General features: G+C 42.2%; 2 protein-coding genes across 7 annotated transcripts in view; one reads left to right on the top strand and one right to left on the bottom strand.

Moving 5' to 3' along the window:
• The window catches only part of MLLT10 (MLLT10 histone lysine methyltransferase DOT1L cofactor), a 216,530-nt gene extending 212,243 nt beyond the window's left edge, over positions 1-4,287 (top strand). For all 6 annotated transcript variants that reach the window (XM_075827571.1, XM_075827575.1, XM_075827572.1 and 3 more), the window contains one exon: positions 788-4,287. In XM_075827571.1, coding sequence (XP_075683686.1) covers positions 788-832 — 45 coding nt within the window. In that variant the 3' untranslated portion in view covers positions 833-4,287. The remainder of the gene's footprint in view (positions 1-787) is intronic.
• Positions 4,288-13,223: 8,936 nt separating this feature from the next.
• The window catches only part of DNAJC1 (DnaJ heat shock protein family (Hsp40) member C1), a 109,529-nt gene continuing 104,552 nt past the window's right edge, over positions 13,224-18,200 (bottom strand). The window contains exons 11-12 of the mRNA XM_075828730.1: positions 17,222-17,661; positions 13,224-13,448 (exon numbers count right to left, since the gene is read on the bottom strand). Coding sequence (XP_075684845.1) covers positions 13,380-13,448; positions 17,222-17,661 — 509 coding nt within the window. The 3' untranslated portion in view covers positions 13,224-13,379. The remainder of the gene's footprint in view (positions 13,449-17,221; positions 17,662-18,200) is intronic.

The raw sequence follows: 18,200 nt of genomic DNA, 5'->3' as shown, positions 1-18,200 counted from the left end.
AGGGGTCCCAGCCGTAGGGACACCAGCGGTCTAATATTTATCACTTGTGCTGTGAGTAGGTGATAATCCTTTTAACACTACCCTGTCTGGATTGCATAGCTTTACAGGTATACGGAGTATTGGTCATATCTCTGGAGATCTGTATTAATAGGTTCCTTAACCTTTTCCAATCCAATATGCTAATTATTAATTGCTAAAAAACCTCTGATCTAATGGACTTGTATTGGAAATGGTTTGTCCTCCTAGGTTTAGCTCTGAAGTTTTCTAGTCCTTCAGGAGTGTGAGATCTTTTATTAATGGGGTTGTCCCAAGATAAAATGTTATCCCCTAACCAAAGGATAGGTGATAACATGCTGATCGGTGGGGGTCCGAACGCTGGGATCCCCACCGATCACGAGAACGAGGGTCCCCTTCCTCAGAATGAATGAAGTGGCAGGTTGTACATGTGTCCTGCTGCACTATTCATTCTCTATAGCACTGCCGGAGACATGCGAGCGCTGTACTCTACTATCTCCAGCCCTCCCATAGACAGTGAATGGAGCGGGGACCCTCGTTCTCATGATCGGTTAGGGTCCCAACGGTCAAATCCCCACCGATCAGCAACGATTAGGAGATTTTGAGATGTTGTTTGAAACCTGAGGTAGCAGTGCTGGATTTGTGAATTAAAGGGCTTCGTTATATTATTGGTTGTGCTGAATGAGAAACTTGGCACTACCACATTGACAATCGCAACTCTGCTACATCAGAGTACTGATTATAATATATTGAATATGTTCCTTTTCCTCAGAGACTCGGAGAGAAGAATGGACCAGTTATGCAAGATAAGAGTTGATGCGTGAGATGAGCCGAGCTCAATGCTTCCACCCGGCACTTCACTTTCTGAAAACCAACGTCTTCCTTTTTGTAGCAAAGAAACAATGCAAACGAAGACCTATTGACTTTACTTTATATTCACGGTCACCCTTCCGACAGATCGGGGATCAGCACATACATTGCAGAGCGTTCATGGGCCCGCTATTTCGGAGGGGAGAGAAAATGACGGCAGCCTCACAAGGCTTCAGATATTTATTCGTTGTAACTTTCTTGTTGCTTTGTTGCACTGAAACTGAGCTGTATCAAGTCTGAGAAAGGTAAAAACACTGGTGTCCGCATGAGTGAAATGCTGGACATGACTCGTGACTTTTCACTGCTAGGGGGCGCCTGTGATACCTTGGTGCGATTCTGCTACTGGTCACTCAAAGGTATTCATGAACAATATGATTGTTACCAGGCGTGTTTCCAGCAGTTGATGATCGGTTTTGCAGACTATAGTAAGAAATGACAGAAGGGTTGGCGCGGGGACGGCGCCATGTTATTCCATTGAAAGTGCCTGTTGCTGAGGTTCCCATGGCAGACGTGAGGCAAGACCCCAGGAATCATTCACATTGCACTAGAAGCTCCATCTGCTATGCCACTAATATTGGCCGTGGTTCATGTTTATTTATTTCTGAACAATGAATTATGCAACCGGGGAAAGAATTCCTAAAACTTTGGCGTTTGCGTTAGATAACTAATTCTATGGACCCATCTTTTTGTAGCAAATGAATACTGCCAGTTTCAAGATGGAAAGAATTAATATCTGGAATTTACAAGGTTAATGTACCAGTAAGGTAGGTATTCCCAGCACTGAGAGTAGCCGCATTTGACGTTTTATTCCAGCTGGGAATCCCACCATTGACTCAGTTCAGCAATGTACTGGTTAATGCACCACGCCAGCCATGTTTTATATTCCTCCTATTGCTAGGGTATCATGACAACCCCTATCCATATGGCTCTATTAAGAGATTATAGAGGGGGGTGTGCTTCTTGGGACCCCTCTCAGTATGAGTGAGAGCGGAGATCCGCTAACAAGCATTGCCTCTTTCTTTGGTGGACTCGGTACCTCCATGTATTACATGGGCAGCCGTTTATTTCAATGATCACAGTGTAATACTACATTTCCCCTGTAGTGGCTGCTGCAGAGGAAATGTATAGCTGGCCAAATCAGCTGTTTGTTGGGGGTCTTGGGGCCACAGCGACTCTCATATTGTTATGAGACAACCCCTTTAAGGCTGGACAGTGCATGTTCTTGCCATGATCAATACCGGGAGTTTGCTGACCTAAGCAAATGAAAGGCGTCTAGATCCACAAATTACCGGAGACAGAAGAAAATACAGCTGGAAATTGGAAAACTTGACTTTAAAAGTTATTTAGTCCCACAAAAATGTATTTTTTCCTTTCCCCTGTATGTTTCGAAAAAAAAAAAATTAAGCTGAGACAAAAAAAAGTGTAATAATCATGTTCTATTCCCGAAGGATTAGCGGCTTCTCCGCTACTGGAATACTTTCTGAATCTGCCCCTTTATAAAAACCCTCTGACATTAGGAAGCAACTGATGAGGAAAAGCTCTGTAACTGCTCCGTATGTCCCAGACACGAGGAACCACCGTGGTGCGGAGTGACCTGATCATTCATTAAAGGGGCTCTCCAGTTTTATGTAATTCCTATTCTTGGTGTAATGCAGCGTTCTATGTTCACATCAGGAATTCTGTTTGGCCCGTCCGTCCTTAAATACCAAAAATGGGATCGAAACGAAGATCATCTAAGAAGGGAAACATTCCCAGAGATGGTTTTCCTTCTTCTCTGAGTCTGGTTACTTTCCTACTTTTCATATTCATGGGGGTTGTCTCATCAGACACAACACCTCTCAGTTTAGAACCGGGTTATTATGTTGGGGCGTGGCCAGACAGGTATTTCCCCTGTAGCGGCCACTGCTGGGGAAATATGGTATTACATGGGGGGCCATTCATCTGTAATATATAGAGGGCTCAAGCCCGCCAGAACAGACCAAATACTCTCTGTTCTGACTCATAGTGGGGGGGGGGGGGTCCCCCCAGGCAGGGATAACATCTATATCATATGGACAAGAATTGTCTTATAATGACAACCCCTTTCCATATGATCTAGATGTTATAGAGGGGTTTAAAGGGGTATTCTCAGACTTGACTATTATCTATCCACAGGATAGGTGATGATTGTCCAATCGCTGGGACCCTAATCAATCACGAGAATGGGGATCTCAACCCCCCTGTTTGTCTTCATTGCTCGACTGCAGAGTAGTCCCTGCAGCTCCACTCAAAGTCTATGGGAATGACGGAAACAGCCGAGTATTGCACTGGGCTGTTTCGGTCAATCCCATAGACATTGAATGGTGTGTTGGCCACTTGCTTGACCACAGCTCCATTCAAACCCCTCACTGTGGAGGGTGCATTCAGGAGGAACAGAGGTATCTGGACCGATCAGTAGGACCCTCACCAGTAATGCAATAATAATCTATTCTGCTGGTACAACTTCTTTAGGACTGGTCAGGAGAACAGAATTCCAAAATTAAAGACCTCTGCTTTCGTCATTGAATAGAAACATTCACGGGCCAAAATCATGTCCTGAGAATTTGCTGTTCATACAGCTCATTACTGTTCGGACAGGGATTCATCCTCTGGTTGTAAACCTAGAATGCTTACATTCACTGACAAAAGCAGAGGTTTTGGAAATGTTGAGGAATTGAAAAACAATGTAAGTTTAATCTACAGAAAACCTCAATGACTGGTCCACTTTACTGATCCATCTGCCGTCCTGTGAGTACAATGGGTAAATATATCCAGGAATGTGACTTTGGTTTTTGAGTTGCTCCCCAATGGTTAATGTCATTGAAACCCTGCGGCCCGGCTCCATATCATCGTATGCAGAGCTATAGTGACCAGGCGGGCGGGAGGAGGACTACTGATCTGTAGTTAACTGTTTGCATTATTAATGGTAATAGGGAAATAGACTCCACTGCAATCTGACCGCCACTGTGCGTCTGACCGCGACCACGCGTTTCCTCAGTGACGTCTCGCAGGTTACCGCTCAGCCCTTACCTCATTCTGTACATAAGGTTTTTTTCATTTTTAGTTTTTTTTGTGAATCTGTTTTGTATGGTTAAGAAAAGACAAATTCATATAGAAACAATAATATTTTGATTTGTAATATTTCTAATCGGCAAATGAAAAAAAATACAAATTAAAGTTAATTTATTTTTATATTATTAGGGGGATTTTAAGACCTTGGTAAAGTGATTTTTGTACTCTTATGTAAGATGCGGACAGTGTGCTCCAGTTTTGTATTGTCACCAACTGCTTTAACAAATTGGTTTGTGCGATTACTTACATGTCGAAATCCATGTGTATTGAGAGAAATGTACAGGAGTTTTCAGAATAAATTTTAATAATGTACGGCTGCGTTACTAGATAATTACAAGGCTGCAGGGGTCACCGTGGCCTCCCTCCTCCGCTCTGTATCACACACGGCTTTGTAGTTGCACGTGTATACAGATAGTTGTGTGGGTGGGTGGGTGGGGAGCGGGGGCATCGGCTTATACCGCTCACATCCGCAGCTTTTTATCAGGAATCTACAGATGAGACAAAACTTCATTATAGCAACAACCAAAACCCATCTGGAAGATGTTGCAATGGAACGAAACCTCCCTATGTCTCAGCAATCCATAGGACCCAGCGATAGAACCGAGAAAATGTGTCGTCTGGATGATAAAAGGTATGTAACTATAATCCTAGACCAGCACATCCTCCTAATTCTCTGACATTGACAGAATAGGATAGGGTGGAAAAAAGTCCCAGGATCTCATTTGGATTCCTCTCCAGTGCTAGTGCGGGTGAAGCACTAACTATGGAAAAAAAGGGATGGGGCTATTTTAACCACTAGAAAGATTGAGCGTCCTATACAAACAGAAGAAGAGTCCATGTTTATTTTTGTCAGTGACGTTTCCATAAGAACGATGGCAAAACCGCTATTTCTCTGAGACCATTTTGATACAAAACCCAGTAGGTCATAGTAGATTGTAATCTCCCGGAAGACCTTTAAAGTGGGGACTATTAAATCTTGGTGCTATGCCACCAGGTGTAATTCCATCGAAAATTCCCAAACCGCAGCACTCGGGATGACCATCAATTGGTCTTTATTGTAGCGATACAGTTACTTTGTAATACAGGTATATCAGTGCAATAAAGACTCATCACATTGTATCCGGGACGGGAGTGCAGTCGTTTTGGAATCTTCTATAGAATTGCACTTTGGGCTTGGGATGTACGTGATCACCGGTCCAGTTCTGCGGCAGTGGTGCTGGTCTAGCCTTCCATTTCCTTGACATGCCACCAGGTACCCCATACATTTACCTCTCCCTGGTCCCTTAGTAGTTTACATAATCCTGGATCTGCAGATAAGTAGATCCCATACTGAAAAAGTTTGGCAACTCCTGCAGTAGATGTGCTCAGAAGCTGTAGCTATACCTGGTATAGGTTTATTTACAAGGGTTTCCACTGGATTGTTCCATAGGTGAAGCTTTAAAGGAAAAGTCTGATCTAAACTTCTACATTTTTAGATTGGTCTGCAAGCGCCTAAAACAAACAGCCTGGCAGAAATTTATGGGACCTCATAGTTTCTTTCCATAAACTGTGGAGGAACCCCGGGAGTAAGTGTTTGATTCTCCTGCAGCACCACCACAGGGGAAATTAAGCATTACACCTATCCAGGTAATGCTGGGTCTTCCAGAGATGCTCTTGAACCTGAACAAAGGACCCCCTCTATTGACTCAGAATTCAAATAGGGTGAATGAAAAGGGGTTTTCTAAACCAGACCACGCCTTGGAAAAAATAATAAGTACTGGAATGTAATGTTATTCCATAGCAGTGTAATGCAGAATTACAAATTTTAGTTTCATGAAAATACCAAAAATCTGGAAAACTTGGATCCAAGATACAGGATTCTGATAGTTCAATGCCCAATACACCAAAATCCCTCTTTGGATTTGGCTTCTTTTTCCAAAAACTGCAGTAGAGAAATTCGTCATCTATGTAATAAAACGGCAGGAGAGCTGCGTGCGGTGTTAGTCCGCCATCCTCTGACACTGGCGCTGTACTGGCCGCCGTCTCCACATATGAAGCGGAATACTGAGAGCAGGATGCACATTGTACTTGTGTTCAGCTTGAGGACGTCATCGTGGAATTTTCGAGTTCATCGTCACTCCGTAAAACATTCTTTTGTGCGCGCAGTAAAACTGTCCGTTTATGATGTGGCAGGAACGTTGATTTTAGTTTTTATTAAAGATTTCGCAATAACCAGTACCATTGGCCTTCCATATGTGCAATGCATTTAGAAGAAGCAGATCAAAGTACACCATATTTTATTTCACGATGCAAAGAGCAGGAATCCTTGCCCTAACATTACTAGCACCCTATTAATCATGGGCTTGGCAGGGTACCACTTCCAAGATTACAGAATATAATTTAGTCTGATGGCATCAACATCTGTATATTAAATGCAGCCCGCGCTCTCTGCAATGAGGGGATTTTATTACCAGGGATTTTTTAAGATAAGACTGCTAAGAATTATCTGCTCCAGGTGTCATCCATTGTGTAATATGTTTTCATGGCAAAGAGTGGACTGTAGCAAAAGGGACCAAAGGGTGCGGAGTCCTGACCCTGCACCGGCTGTGCGCTTTATTCCTTCCGCTGGGAAATCTGATCGGTCGCTTTGGCAAACCTGGCAACACAAGCGATGATGACTTATTGTATGTATTGGGGGATGGGTATATGTAAAAGTTTGGCCGCACTTGCTTTTTCTCAATAATGCCTTGAAGAGCGGATCATTGCCCTTCAGATATATATATTTATACACGTTAATGGTCCATTTGCTTTGGAGTTTTAATTAACTCGATGGAAGAACACAAGGGCAGTAAAATCGTGTCGGGAACCTTAAAGCCACGTGAATAATTTTTTTTCTTACATTGAAGCCCACTACTCAGAGCTCTGGGGTTTTTTCTGTAAATTTTTTTAAAGAAATGAAAATAAGCTGGGATCTCAATTCTTTAATCTTCAATACAAATATATCCGTTGCTGGTATGTCCGCCGGGTGCACATCTAGAGAAAAGAGAAGGATCTTCACATCTTGAGCAATGGCGAGCATTTCTTCAGACCCATGTTAGGGCACGTTCACACGTGGCGGAGGTTTTCCGCTGCAAATGTTGGTGCAGATTTGGGGCAATTGCGCAATGAATCTGGACCAGTATTTGCATATTTGACAGGTAATTCAGACGTTGCAGATATCACAGAGGACTTGCCACAGATTTCAGTTTTTGCATTGCAAAGGCTGAAATCCGCGATGAAATTCAGCTTCTCCGCAACAGACAGTGCATGCTGCGTGGGGAAAATTACGCACCACAGCCTATAGTCCGCAGCTGAGTTTTCCGCAATGTCTGAACTAACTTGCCTAAAAATGTATAGATACAAATGTAAAAAACAGCCGCTGGAGAATTCCACTGCGGACTTTCCACTGCAATTCAGCCACGTGTGAACATGCCCTAACAGTCCGTGCACGGCCATATAACTGCTCACAAAGCCTTAACTGAACCCCTAAAACAATTATGCCTCTGCAAAAATGTATAGTATAGGCTATAGATGTCAGATAGGTGGGGGTCTCACTGCTAGGGCCCCACACGCAAATCATTGTAGTGGGATAACGCCTTTAAAGTGAAGTTATACCTTATCCCCTTTAGGTCCCACATTCTGTGCAAATTGTTTTCATATAGCTTTGTAGTGATTTGAGCACTTTTCTAATCCAGAGCTCCAAATCCCCTGAATATAGTTACATGAGTAAATTCTGATTACCTGCATCCACCACTAGAGGGAGCCTAGTGGATTACTGCATACAGTTTTATTATTGAATGCAATATATAATTGTATGCTGTAAGCTCCCTCTAGTGGTGGCATCAGGCAGCCAGAATATTATAATTTAACGCGATCTATTCAGGGGATTTGAAGCCGTGTATCAGAAAATGGAGCTGAAAGATATTATATAATGATAGATATAACATTTTACACAACAAAATGATGTTCACTTTTTTTTTGTCCAATGTATAATATAGAATTGTAGGCTCACTGGAGAAACTTTCTTATACCAGTTTCCATAGAAGACGGGTGGGCACCATCTCCCTTTGCTTGCCCTGTTGCTGGGTCAGGTGCCATGGCTACTGTTCTGTGTAGAGTAATTTAGGTTTTTGGCTTTTCAATCTCTTATTCCCAAAACCTCAGCTTCTCTTAAATGGGGTTTTACTTTCCTTTAATAAAATCCTGTAAATGTTACTTGAGTAATATCTCAAATTTAAATGAGGGCTTCAAGCGCCAACCAAAATATATTTCCAGACAGAAGCTGTAAGTTCACGAAAAGCCTGGGAGATACGCTGCCAAATAATGTAATGCAATGAACCAGGGCTGAGACATCATATCCAGCAGAATATATAGAATCTAGGCGGGAAATAAAATAGCTGAATATTACTCAATTTTTATTGCAACTAGGATATGGCACCAAAAATCTCAACTGTGGAGGAATCGGCCTCGTAACTCGTCCTATGTTTTTTTTTTTCTGGTTTTTTTTCTGGGGGTTTTTGAAAAGCTGCAGTAGCCAAATCTGGAGTAAATAAAGAGATTAAGGGTATGTTGACACGCTTAGCAAAATACGTCTGAAAATACGGAGCTGTTTTCAGGCGAAAACAGCTTCTGATATTCAGACGTTCTTGTAGCAACTCGCGTTTTTCGCTGCATATTTTACGGACGTTATTGGAGCTAGTTTTCAATGGAGTCAATGAAAAACGGCTCCAAAAACATTCCAAGAAGTGACATGCATTTCTTTTTTGCGGGCATCTTTTTACACGCTGTATTTTGACAGCGACACGTAAAATAACACCTCGTGGGAATAGAACACTGTAAAACCCATTGAAAGCAATGGGCAGATGTTTGTAGACGTAATGGAGCCGTTTTTTCAGGCGTAATTCGAGGCGTAAAACGCCCAAATTACGTCTGAAAACAGTGCGTGTGAACATACCCTGAGCCTGGCTGAAAACAGTTGGGGAAGTTGGTTTGGTTTCCACCTTCATGTTTCCTTGTGTGGCCCTCTATGCAGTAAATCTGAGACCCCCAAACATCGTAAGCGTTTCCTTATCGGTCATCATTCAAGTTTAAGACTCTTGGCAGATACTCGTCCGTCTCACACAAATGATGGTCATACACATTAGGCCGGGTTCTCACAGAGTTTTTTGCAGGTGGAAAATCTGCCTCAAAATTCAGTTTGGAATTTTGAGGCAGATTTTGTTCTGCCTGCACGCCGATTGAGCGCCGCAGGCAAAAAAAAACACGAAATACGCTTTCTCTGCTTCCCATTGATGTCAATGGGAGGTTAGAGGCATAGACACCCGAAGATAGGGCATGTCCCTTCCTTTTTCCTGCGAGACGGATTGTTACGCTCACGGGAAAAACAACGCTTCCGCCTCCCAATGGGAGGCATTTTCGGCCATATTTTGACACGGTTTCCACATAAAAAAAAACTGAACTCCCGGAAGTCTGGTGAACCAGCCAATTTAGTGTGATCACATAACGACCTGACATCTATGGGAGTAACCTGATCGAACCCTTTGGGCAGACCCTGGGAGAAAGAAGCATTGGGTCTGTTGAAATCCTTTGCATAAACTTATGACTTGGTGGAACAATCACCATTGCAGCAACGGTGCGCCAACCTCGCTAAAATACACAATTTAAGGCGTTTTGCAGGATTAGAAAAACTTGGCTGCTTTCTCCTAGAAATAGTGCCACACCAATCCACTGGTTGTATGTGGTATAGCAGCTCAGCCCCATTCATTTCAATGTGCCTCGGTTTCTGGGGGGAAAAAAGCAGCCATGTTTTTCTAATCCCGATACCACCAATATAGTAATTTTTTGCCACCGTAAAGATTTTGCTTTCAATTTCAGGTTCTAGAGTATTTAACGTGAAGACAATAAAACATGACAGACGTGGAATAATCTCTTGCACTGCATATTCTGGCGTAATAGTAACAACGTCAGCCACATAGTTTGTCTTGTAGTTCGTGAATTCGTGGCCTGAAATTCACGGAGTGTAGAGGATTTCCATATTACAGATACATGGACTGGGACACAATAGTGAAATGCCGAGAAGGTGTAAAAGAATCCTCATGGTCAATTCCAAGGTAATATTAAAAGGACGTTGATGGAGGATTATGCAGTTAGAAGTCTTAAAAGTGGAACCCAGATTCCAATTTGCAGGAATCGCAGGAAGTCCCCCTGGGATGCAATATGTGAACACGACCAGAATCGAATCTTCAAATAGCTCCTGTCAAAGTCTTTCATCAAAAGTGAGAGTCCTTACAAAGGTGATGATGAAAGTGATCTTCAGAGACTGTAACCTAGCAACCGCAACACGACCGGCAGCCACTCCATCCTCTTCATCACGTACAACTCTCCAAAGTCGTCTGCTCAGTGATCTATACGTTTTTAATCTTTCAATCAATTGCTCCACAGTGACACAAACAAATACATTTTTTTTTGTCTCCCAAAAAAAAAGGGCGGCTTTATTACTGTCTGCGCCTAAAATTTGCTGAAAAATGTGCCGAAATATAGAGCATTTCACTTTAGAACAGACGTCTGCACCCCTCCAGAGACACATGAAAGGGCGGGCCTAAAAAGTACCAAAGTCAAGATAGGTGCACCAAACTGGTCATACAGCGCGCACAACTGATACAATTGGTGCATCTTCTGACTGTCTGGCCTAAGTTTACACTGACTAACACTTTGTAGAGGCGGACAGAGTAAATTTGCCCCATTGCCCTTACAATGTACAAAGAAGGGAATAATACCATGGAAATGGTAATGTAATGGACCATGCATTTTTTTCCCCCACATAAACCCATGGCAAACCTGCATGTGAAACATAAATTATGCTATGGATTCGCGGTGTCATATTCTGGATTATTTTGTGGCATAAATTGGTTCATTTTTATTACACCAACCATATTAAACTACCAAATGGAAGGGAGGAAAAAAAGCTAAATTACAATTTCTTTCCTATTTTTGGTTGATTTCCCCCTATATAAAATGTTAATAATTAAAAAGATTCTGCTTGTGTTTTGGTGCCATATTAAAGTCCCATATGTGCCACACAAATTTTTTATATATATATAATTTGACTAATATAAAAAAAACAAACAAAAAAACACCCTAAGAAAGAGTCATTACAAAAGGAGCCATTTAGCATGGATTGCCTTGCTCCAGAAAAGGTTAGAGATATTTTTTTTTTCTTCGTAGAAACCTTCTGACATATCTTAAGGATATGTAAATGGTGGTGGTGGGAATCCTTGAGCTGGGTCCCCCACACATTGAATGAATGACGGGGCTCTTTAGAATTGCGCTAATAGGTTGTCTCCATGAAATGTTGGTGGATGTACACCAATATATAGTACAGAGCCACGTTCGTATACAGTTTTCCATTTTTCACTAATAAGGCACAAGTCTGTCAATAATTGCACCATTTCTGTCGACCATCAGCACAATGACACGTTATATATATATATACACACACACACACACACACACACACACGTGCCCCCTCCACGTGGTGTTTTATTTGACAAATTGGGGATAATGCAACAAACTGTCCCACAACGTCTAAACCTTCCAGATCCTCAGTACAACACAGAAGACTTCCTGCAGCCGGAGCCTTGAGCTTCTTTCCATCATAGATATAACAAGCTTGTGCCAGGAAGGGAAAATCATGTTGATTATGGTCGTGTTAACCATTTGATTGCCAGTGAACCATTGATTTAAAATAGGCATTACTAATTAATTCAAAAATTGACCTGGTGCTATTCTTCTTGACGGCTGACATCACCCGACTACATCTTGGAGACATCTCTGCACTCGTAGCCTGCAGCGTCTCTGGTTTCTCAGTTTGCCTGGAAGCTATCGACTATAATGGTTACATATGTAGGCAGGAATGATGGTTACATGTCCAAACCTACTGAAAAAGCAACTGCAAATTGGATATACAGACACAAATGGCTGGAGCATAAACGTCAGCTCTCTAGCACAGGTTCATCAACAGTGACACCAGCAGAATGACATTAGGTCTCTGCTCAAACCTCATAGCTAGAAGAACGGGTCCGATTTTTACCATTCCCATATAAACTGCTCATTGCATCTCCTCGATTATTAGGAGTCATCCTGATCATTCTAGAACTTTGCATGTTTGATGCTGTAGAACAATCAAATCTACGGAGTGAGAATTTACAGAGGTTTCTTTTAGGCCACATTTACACGTGCCGGATTTTATGTTTTTTTTTTTATGGATCTCACTGTGGGCAGATGTTACCATGCAGCAGAAACCCACAGCACATCCAAACATCACTGGCATCATCAATAGGATATTAGGCCCTCAATAGATTTGACTTTAAATATTCAGAGATTCAGTGGCGGTGCAGCACAATAGGGGTCTTATTAGCATGTTCTGCACAAGCACCGGGAAGTGCAAAAAGGGTTGTTGCAGTAGAACAATCCCCACGTGAACCTCTGGCAATAAGCTGATAACATCCACTTGTCCTTTGCAGGGGCTCTGCGCTCAGGGTAGTATAGGGGGAACCCGCTCTATGATGAACACATGAACCCAACGCTGCAGGAAAAACCAAATGTAAAAACCATTGTGATGTTCAATAGAAGCGGTTCTAGAACAGTGCGGTACATCTTAAAATCGACCAATTGTTTTGTTTTTTTACAGCACTTAGACACATTTCTGCTAGTACATGAGAACTTCTAACAGTTGTTTAGTGTAATTGTAAAGTTTACCTTATCTGGAGTCACGTCATAACAGATCAACATTATACATTTGCATGTAGGTATATGAAAGGGTTTATCAGGTTTGGAAAACCCATTTTCAAATACAATATTATGCAATTCTGGTTTAATAGAGAGGCCCCTCCATTCAGGATCCTCATCTATTATCCAGAGCAGGTATAAAGAGCGTCTCACTTTGGAGGACTCAACATGTCAATGCATTAAACAGCCCATGGATATAAATAAAAATTGTGTAATGTTTCATTTCTCCTGTGGTGGCGCTGCTGGGGAATTGGATACTTACTGCCAAGTTCACCCATCAATTACAGTTGACCAATGAAGGTGCCAACAGTAGGACCCCCACAGCTATCCGCTTATTTTTTGGGGACCCTTCTAACAAAAAGTGAGCAACCCCTTTTAATATTTGTACAATATGCAAAAGAATGAAAGGGAAAAAAAGCGCTAAACAGTTTATGATATAAAAATAGTTTTTCGTTTTTTTATTATTCCGCACATAAAGATGGCATTTGTTTTAAAATTCATATATTTAATTCTAAGGCACATGAATGTCAAAGAGAATACTGAGGTCCAAGTAACGGCTTGTACATCCATTTTCTCCATGCCATCTTCATCGTCCAGACTCAGCTTTTTGCCAGTTTCTTCTTTTGTACCAGTTCTACCAGCATCTTATACCTACATATACTGTCCTCCTGCAGGGAAAGAAGACAGAAAAATCTGTTACTACCCATAGAGCCGTCACCATCACACGTGGCATCTGCAGACCTTCTGACACTAGATCTAGGGTTACACTGTATGACGGAGATCTGGATACAACACATTCTTCTGCAGTGGAGGGTTACACCATAAAGCCTCCTATTACTGCAAGTCTCGATAAGCCGCTGTAACCCAGACTCTTTTTACATCTAACAAAGGGAAAGAATACAGAAAAATGATACGACTTATCGAGAAGTGTGATTGCACTAAAAGGGTCAGTAGAGGGAGGGCATTTACCCACTGTCGTGTGATCTGACCTCCAACTAAGTGCAGAAAAGGGAGAAAACAACCAGTGTTACTGCAATAGACCTAAGACACTACAGTATGTCTAATGCCCGTTTCAGATGACCGTATATTAGCGTCTATATTATGGTCACAATACCCAGACCTTCTGCAGCTCTACTGAACCAAACACAACCCTATGGTGATATATGGAGTTGGGTTCACTGGGAACGCAGAAGGGCCAAGTTTTGGAACCATAATAAGGATGCTAATGTACGGCACCATTACAGCCATCTGAAAGGTACCTAAAGTAGGTGGATTAAATCATATATAAAGAGTGAGGTCACATGGTAAGATTTTCATTGCCTCTATATATTTCTCGCTAAAAACAAGGAGATCCCATCAAACCATTCTCCCATAGATAGTTTAGAAAAAGCCAGTAGGATCATATATAGCAGTGACTCTAGTGGTCTTGAAACTTCAACGGCCAGTATGCTGAGGGTTTATGAACAGCTGGAGACCACTCTCAGGCATTTGAAGTCCACTTGGTCTGTGCAATATGACCAACATCTCCAGATTGTGTTGTTAATGTGACGCTTCGATTATGGAGCCACATATATTGGGAAACCTCATCTCTAACAGTTCCAGAATATACTGCTTCTACGGAAATTGTTCCATTCTTCATGGGTGTATTTCAATGAGGCGCTGCTTAGACACAACGTTATAACTACCTGTAGTCTAGAGTTCAGTCTCCAGTGTAGAAATTCTGGACTAAAATATGTGGAATTACGTATTTTGGACATCTTAAAGGTGTATCCCTAGGATAAGTCATAAATGTCTGATCCCGCACACTAGCACGGCTGTTTCTGTATTCCCCACTGACCTAAAAGAGGTCGTCTCATTACAGATAACCCCTCCAATCAGAGAGCTGTGGGTCCATCTCCGAAGACCATGCAGCAGCCACAACTGGAAATGTAGCATTACATGTGGCCATTAAAATGCAAGAGGGAGATTTGGTCCCAAGAGAACCCCTAATATGATGTCCAAATACCCTAATAGAGTATATAGACAGGGGTTGTCCTGATGACAATCCCTTTAATGGAGAAAGCAGCTTGCATGCTTGACCCCCTCTCTTCATCTTGACACAACGGGCGTTATGGGACACTCTTACTCCCAATAAGTGGGAGATACAGATACGCCATAAATGTCAATGATTGGAATAATCATTTAATTAATACAAAAACCGTTTTTTTAACAATAGTGAGGCCCAGATATAAAGGAGATATAATAGCAGGAATGAAAAGAATAGCTCACGTAAGAATTCATTCAAGCATTCATCAAGGACATGGTGTGTGCTGGAAAGGAAGATTTTGGTTATCAAAGGATTATATTCTGGTTTCAGCTTTCTAGTAAATGCACAGATACTGTGAATATATTTTCTAGGAAAAAATATGAAGTTAATATGGTTATGGGAAATCCATCCAGTTCATCAAAACCCTGAATGAACACGAACGAAGTCTGTAATTTGGATACTTATGTCCTTAAGAATCGGGCAGATGTTGGAGCTTGTGTTGTGCGCTCTATAACCTCATCTGACTGCCATTGTGGTAGGATGTCTGTGCTGGTAACCATGGCCACAGTGATTATAGTGAACAGAAAAAGGAGGACAGGGCAGGAAGAGAAATGAGAATTTCTCAAAATTGCTTACGAAGAGCAAATATGGACGTCTGTCAAATAAGGCCAACCACTTGTGGAGTGGCCTCTATAAGCCTGAATCAAAGGCATAGAAAGGAACCACAGTATACACTCAACTGTACTTGAGATCAAAGCGTCCGCCTTGTGCACTAATGGCTTTCATGGTGGCTTCTTGTTGGTCCCCGAAACCTTTGTTTGTTTTTTTTATATTGAATAAGGCCCACGAGTAATATCAGCCGTAGACCGTTCCTTCAGAAGGAATGTGACATTGTTAGATCTTAATCTGGCAGACACTTCTATAGCCATCGCTTTCTGAAGAACTAAATGTCACCTGCACACATAAGCTGGTCAGGTGTCCGCTTCTCCATTTGCCACATAATACTAATGAGCACGTCTCTTACTAAACTAGGCGTATCTTCTGCTGTGCACCTGAAGCGGAGATCTAAGCGTAGATTTCCACTATGAATTATAGCAAATTTGTCAGGCCTCGGCAACCACGATCCTTCCATTAAGCCCTGCCTGCTCTGCAAACTGTAGCAGGTGGCGTAAATGCACAAAAAGTTGTAATTTTTTCCCACAAATTCCGACTTTTGATACATTTGCAACTTTTCGAAGCCAGAAAACTGCCGTAGGAAGGGTTAATAAATTCCCCTCTTTGACTACGATACCTCTGTAGCCAATAGTTATAATACAAAAAGACAAAAAAAATTCTCACCAGTTGAGGTGATTTAAGAGTACCAGTCCACATAATTCCTGCTCATTAGTTATAATGGTTAAAGGGTTAATCCCATCTAAGGCCCCGTGCACTCGGCTGTGCCCGTAATCACGGCCCGCGATTGCGGGCAGTCGGCTGTTGACGGTCGCACGCATTTTCGGGCCATGCTCCCATACAAAGTAGGGGCGCACGGCCCGAAAACACAAAAAAACTGACGTGCTCCATAATTCCCAGCACAGTTCTACGGCACAGACGCCTATCCGTAGCGATACGGAAAGGTGTCCGCGGCCAATAGAACTGAATGGGCCCGTAATTATGGACTGTCATTGCAGTCCGTAATTACGGGCGATTTTACGGTCGTGTGCATGGGAGATAAGCCATTTATGAAATATCCATTGCCTGCTCAGATTCTTGTGTAACACATACGTGGCCACCTCTCCATTCATTCTTCGCCTGAATGAGAAGCCGGATCCATCAGGGAACCCTTGTTCTTAACATAGGTGCAGGTCCAAGAGTGGAGATCCACATCACTCAGACACTTATTGCATATCCGTATGTTTTTGATAGGAATAATGCTTTAACGTTTTCCAGATGTATAGAAACAGTCTTTGAGGCAAATTTTGACTCCACTAATTTGTTAATTTTGTTTTACCTCTCATTGATTATAAAAAAAAAAAAAGGTCATGAAGCCATATGAGGTCATATTTTTTTTAAGGAGTAGTCTCATGAAGGGAAGTAGAACCTTAACCTCTCTAACCAGCAAGCCTCATCTCAAATGAATGGCTGACCATGTAGCGCATAAACGTCCTGGCTCCACCACCTCAGGAGTTGCCACGTAAGAGCAGTTCTCTGTATATATAGATTTATAGCGGCCCCAAGTGAAGGAACACCGACTATGATCTCCAAATGGACAGGGGTGAAACATTGCGAGGCAACCCATTAGAGGTTTTTATCCCACACTCATTTTGATTTATTTTTTATTTAGTATTTCCCATTTTTTCTCCACTCTGCATAAAAACTTTTCACCCAATCATGAAGTGGCATTGAAAAATAGTCATCAGCAATAGTTATCATTACCTTCGATTTTCCAGGGACACATTTGGCTATTTTATCCCATCGTTCTGCTGTCCCCTTTGGATACTGCTGCAGTGCCAGTTCTAGGAGCTTCTGTTGGCCCTGAGTCCATATCTCTTCTAATACTCGACTTCGCTCCTTCTTTCTGCTCTCATCATCGCTGTCCCCCGGTATTTCGACTTCCTGCTCTGTATCAAAGTCTCTTTGCCGCCTGCCTCTGATCTTTTCCTCTGCCTCTTCTTTGGCTGAGAGGACTGGGTCTATTGTTTTCGTACTCTTTCTTTTGCGGGCTCGTGCTGCGGTCATTGAGGCCTCACCCTGACAAGCAGAGATGTCCCGTTCCTCATAATCAGGTTCATCTTCCTCCCGCTGAGTCATTAGGCTATCAGGTAAAGCCACACTCGTCTTTCCTGTGCATTTCAAATCTGATAATCTAATAGTGCCTAAAAAAAAGAACCGAAAAATCTTTAATGGTCACCAAAGGACCGGAAAGGTTTTATTACATTACAAATCACAATGTTTCTGCTGTTAGAACAATTATAGTGAATTCCTCGGCTACACTCACAGGACAGTGAAAAAAATAGCCATTGAAAACTGATCAACTGTCAGTTTTTCATGGACATTTTGCATTCAAATTTTCATCCATTTCCAGTCTGTCCTTCCGTTTTTAATGGGCGTTAAAAATTGTGGAATGATGGATTTAATTTGTGTGGGGTGTTTTTTTTACAAACCCCCTGAAAACATGACAGTGCCCATGTAGATAGTGCCGCAATGCCCCTGTACACAGTGCCAAAGTACAGACTGTAGAACGTGCCACAGTGCCCACATATATAGTGCCGTAGTGCCCACATATAATGTTCCACTGCCCTTATAGTGCCACACACAGTGCCCATGTAGATAGCACTACAGTGTTCCCTCCAGATAATGCCCATATAGTGCAACAGTGCCCCTGTAGATCGCGCCACACTTTCCCCCCTCCCCA

The sequence above is a fragment of the Rhinoderma darwinii genome, chromosome 5, assembly GCF_050947455.1.
Source record: "Rhinoderma darwinii isolate aRhiDar2 chromosome 5, aRhiDar2.hap1, whole genome shotgun sequence".
Lineage (NCBI taxonomy): Eukaryota > Metazoa > Chordata > Amphibia > Anura > Rhinodermatidae > Rhinoderma > Rhinoderma darwinii.
Note: the sequence above shows the minus strand (reverse complement) of the source record. Positions and strands in the feature narration are given on the sequence as shown.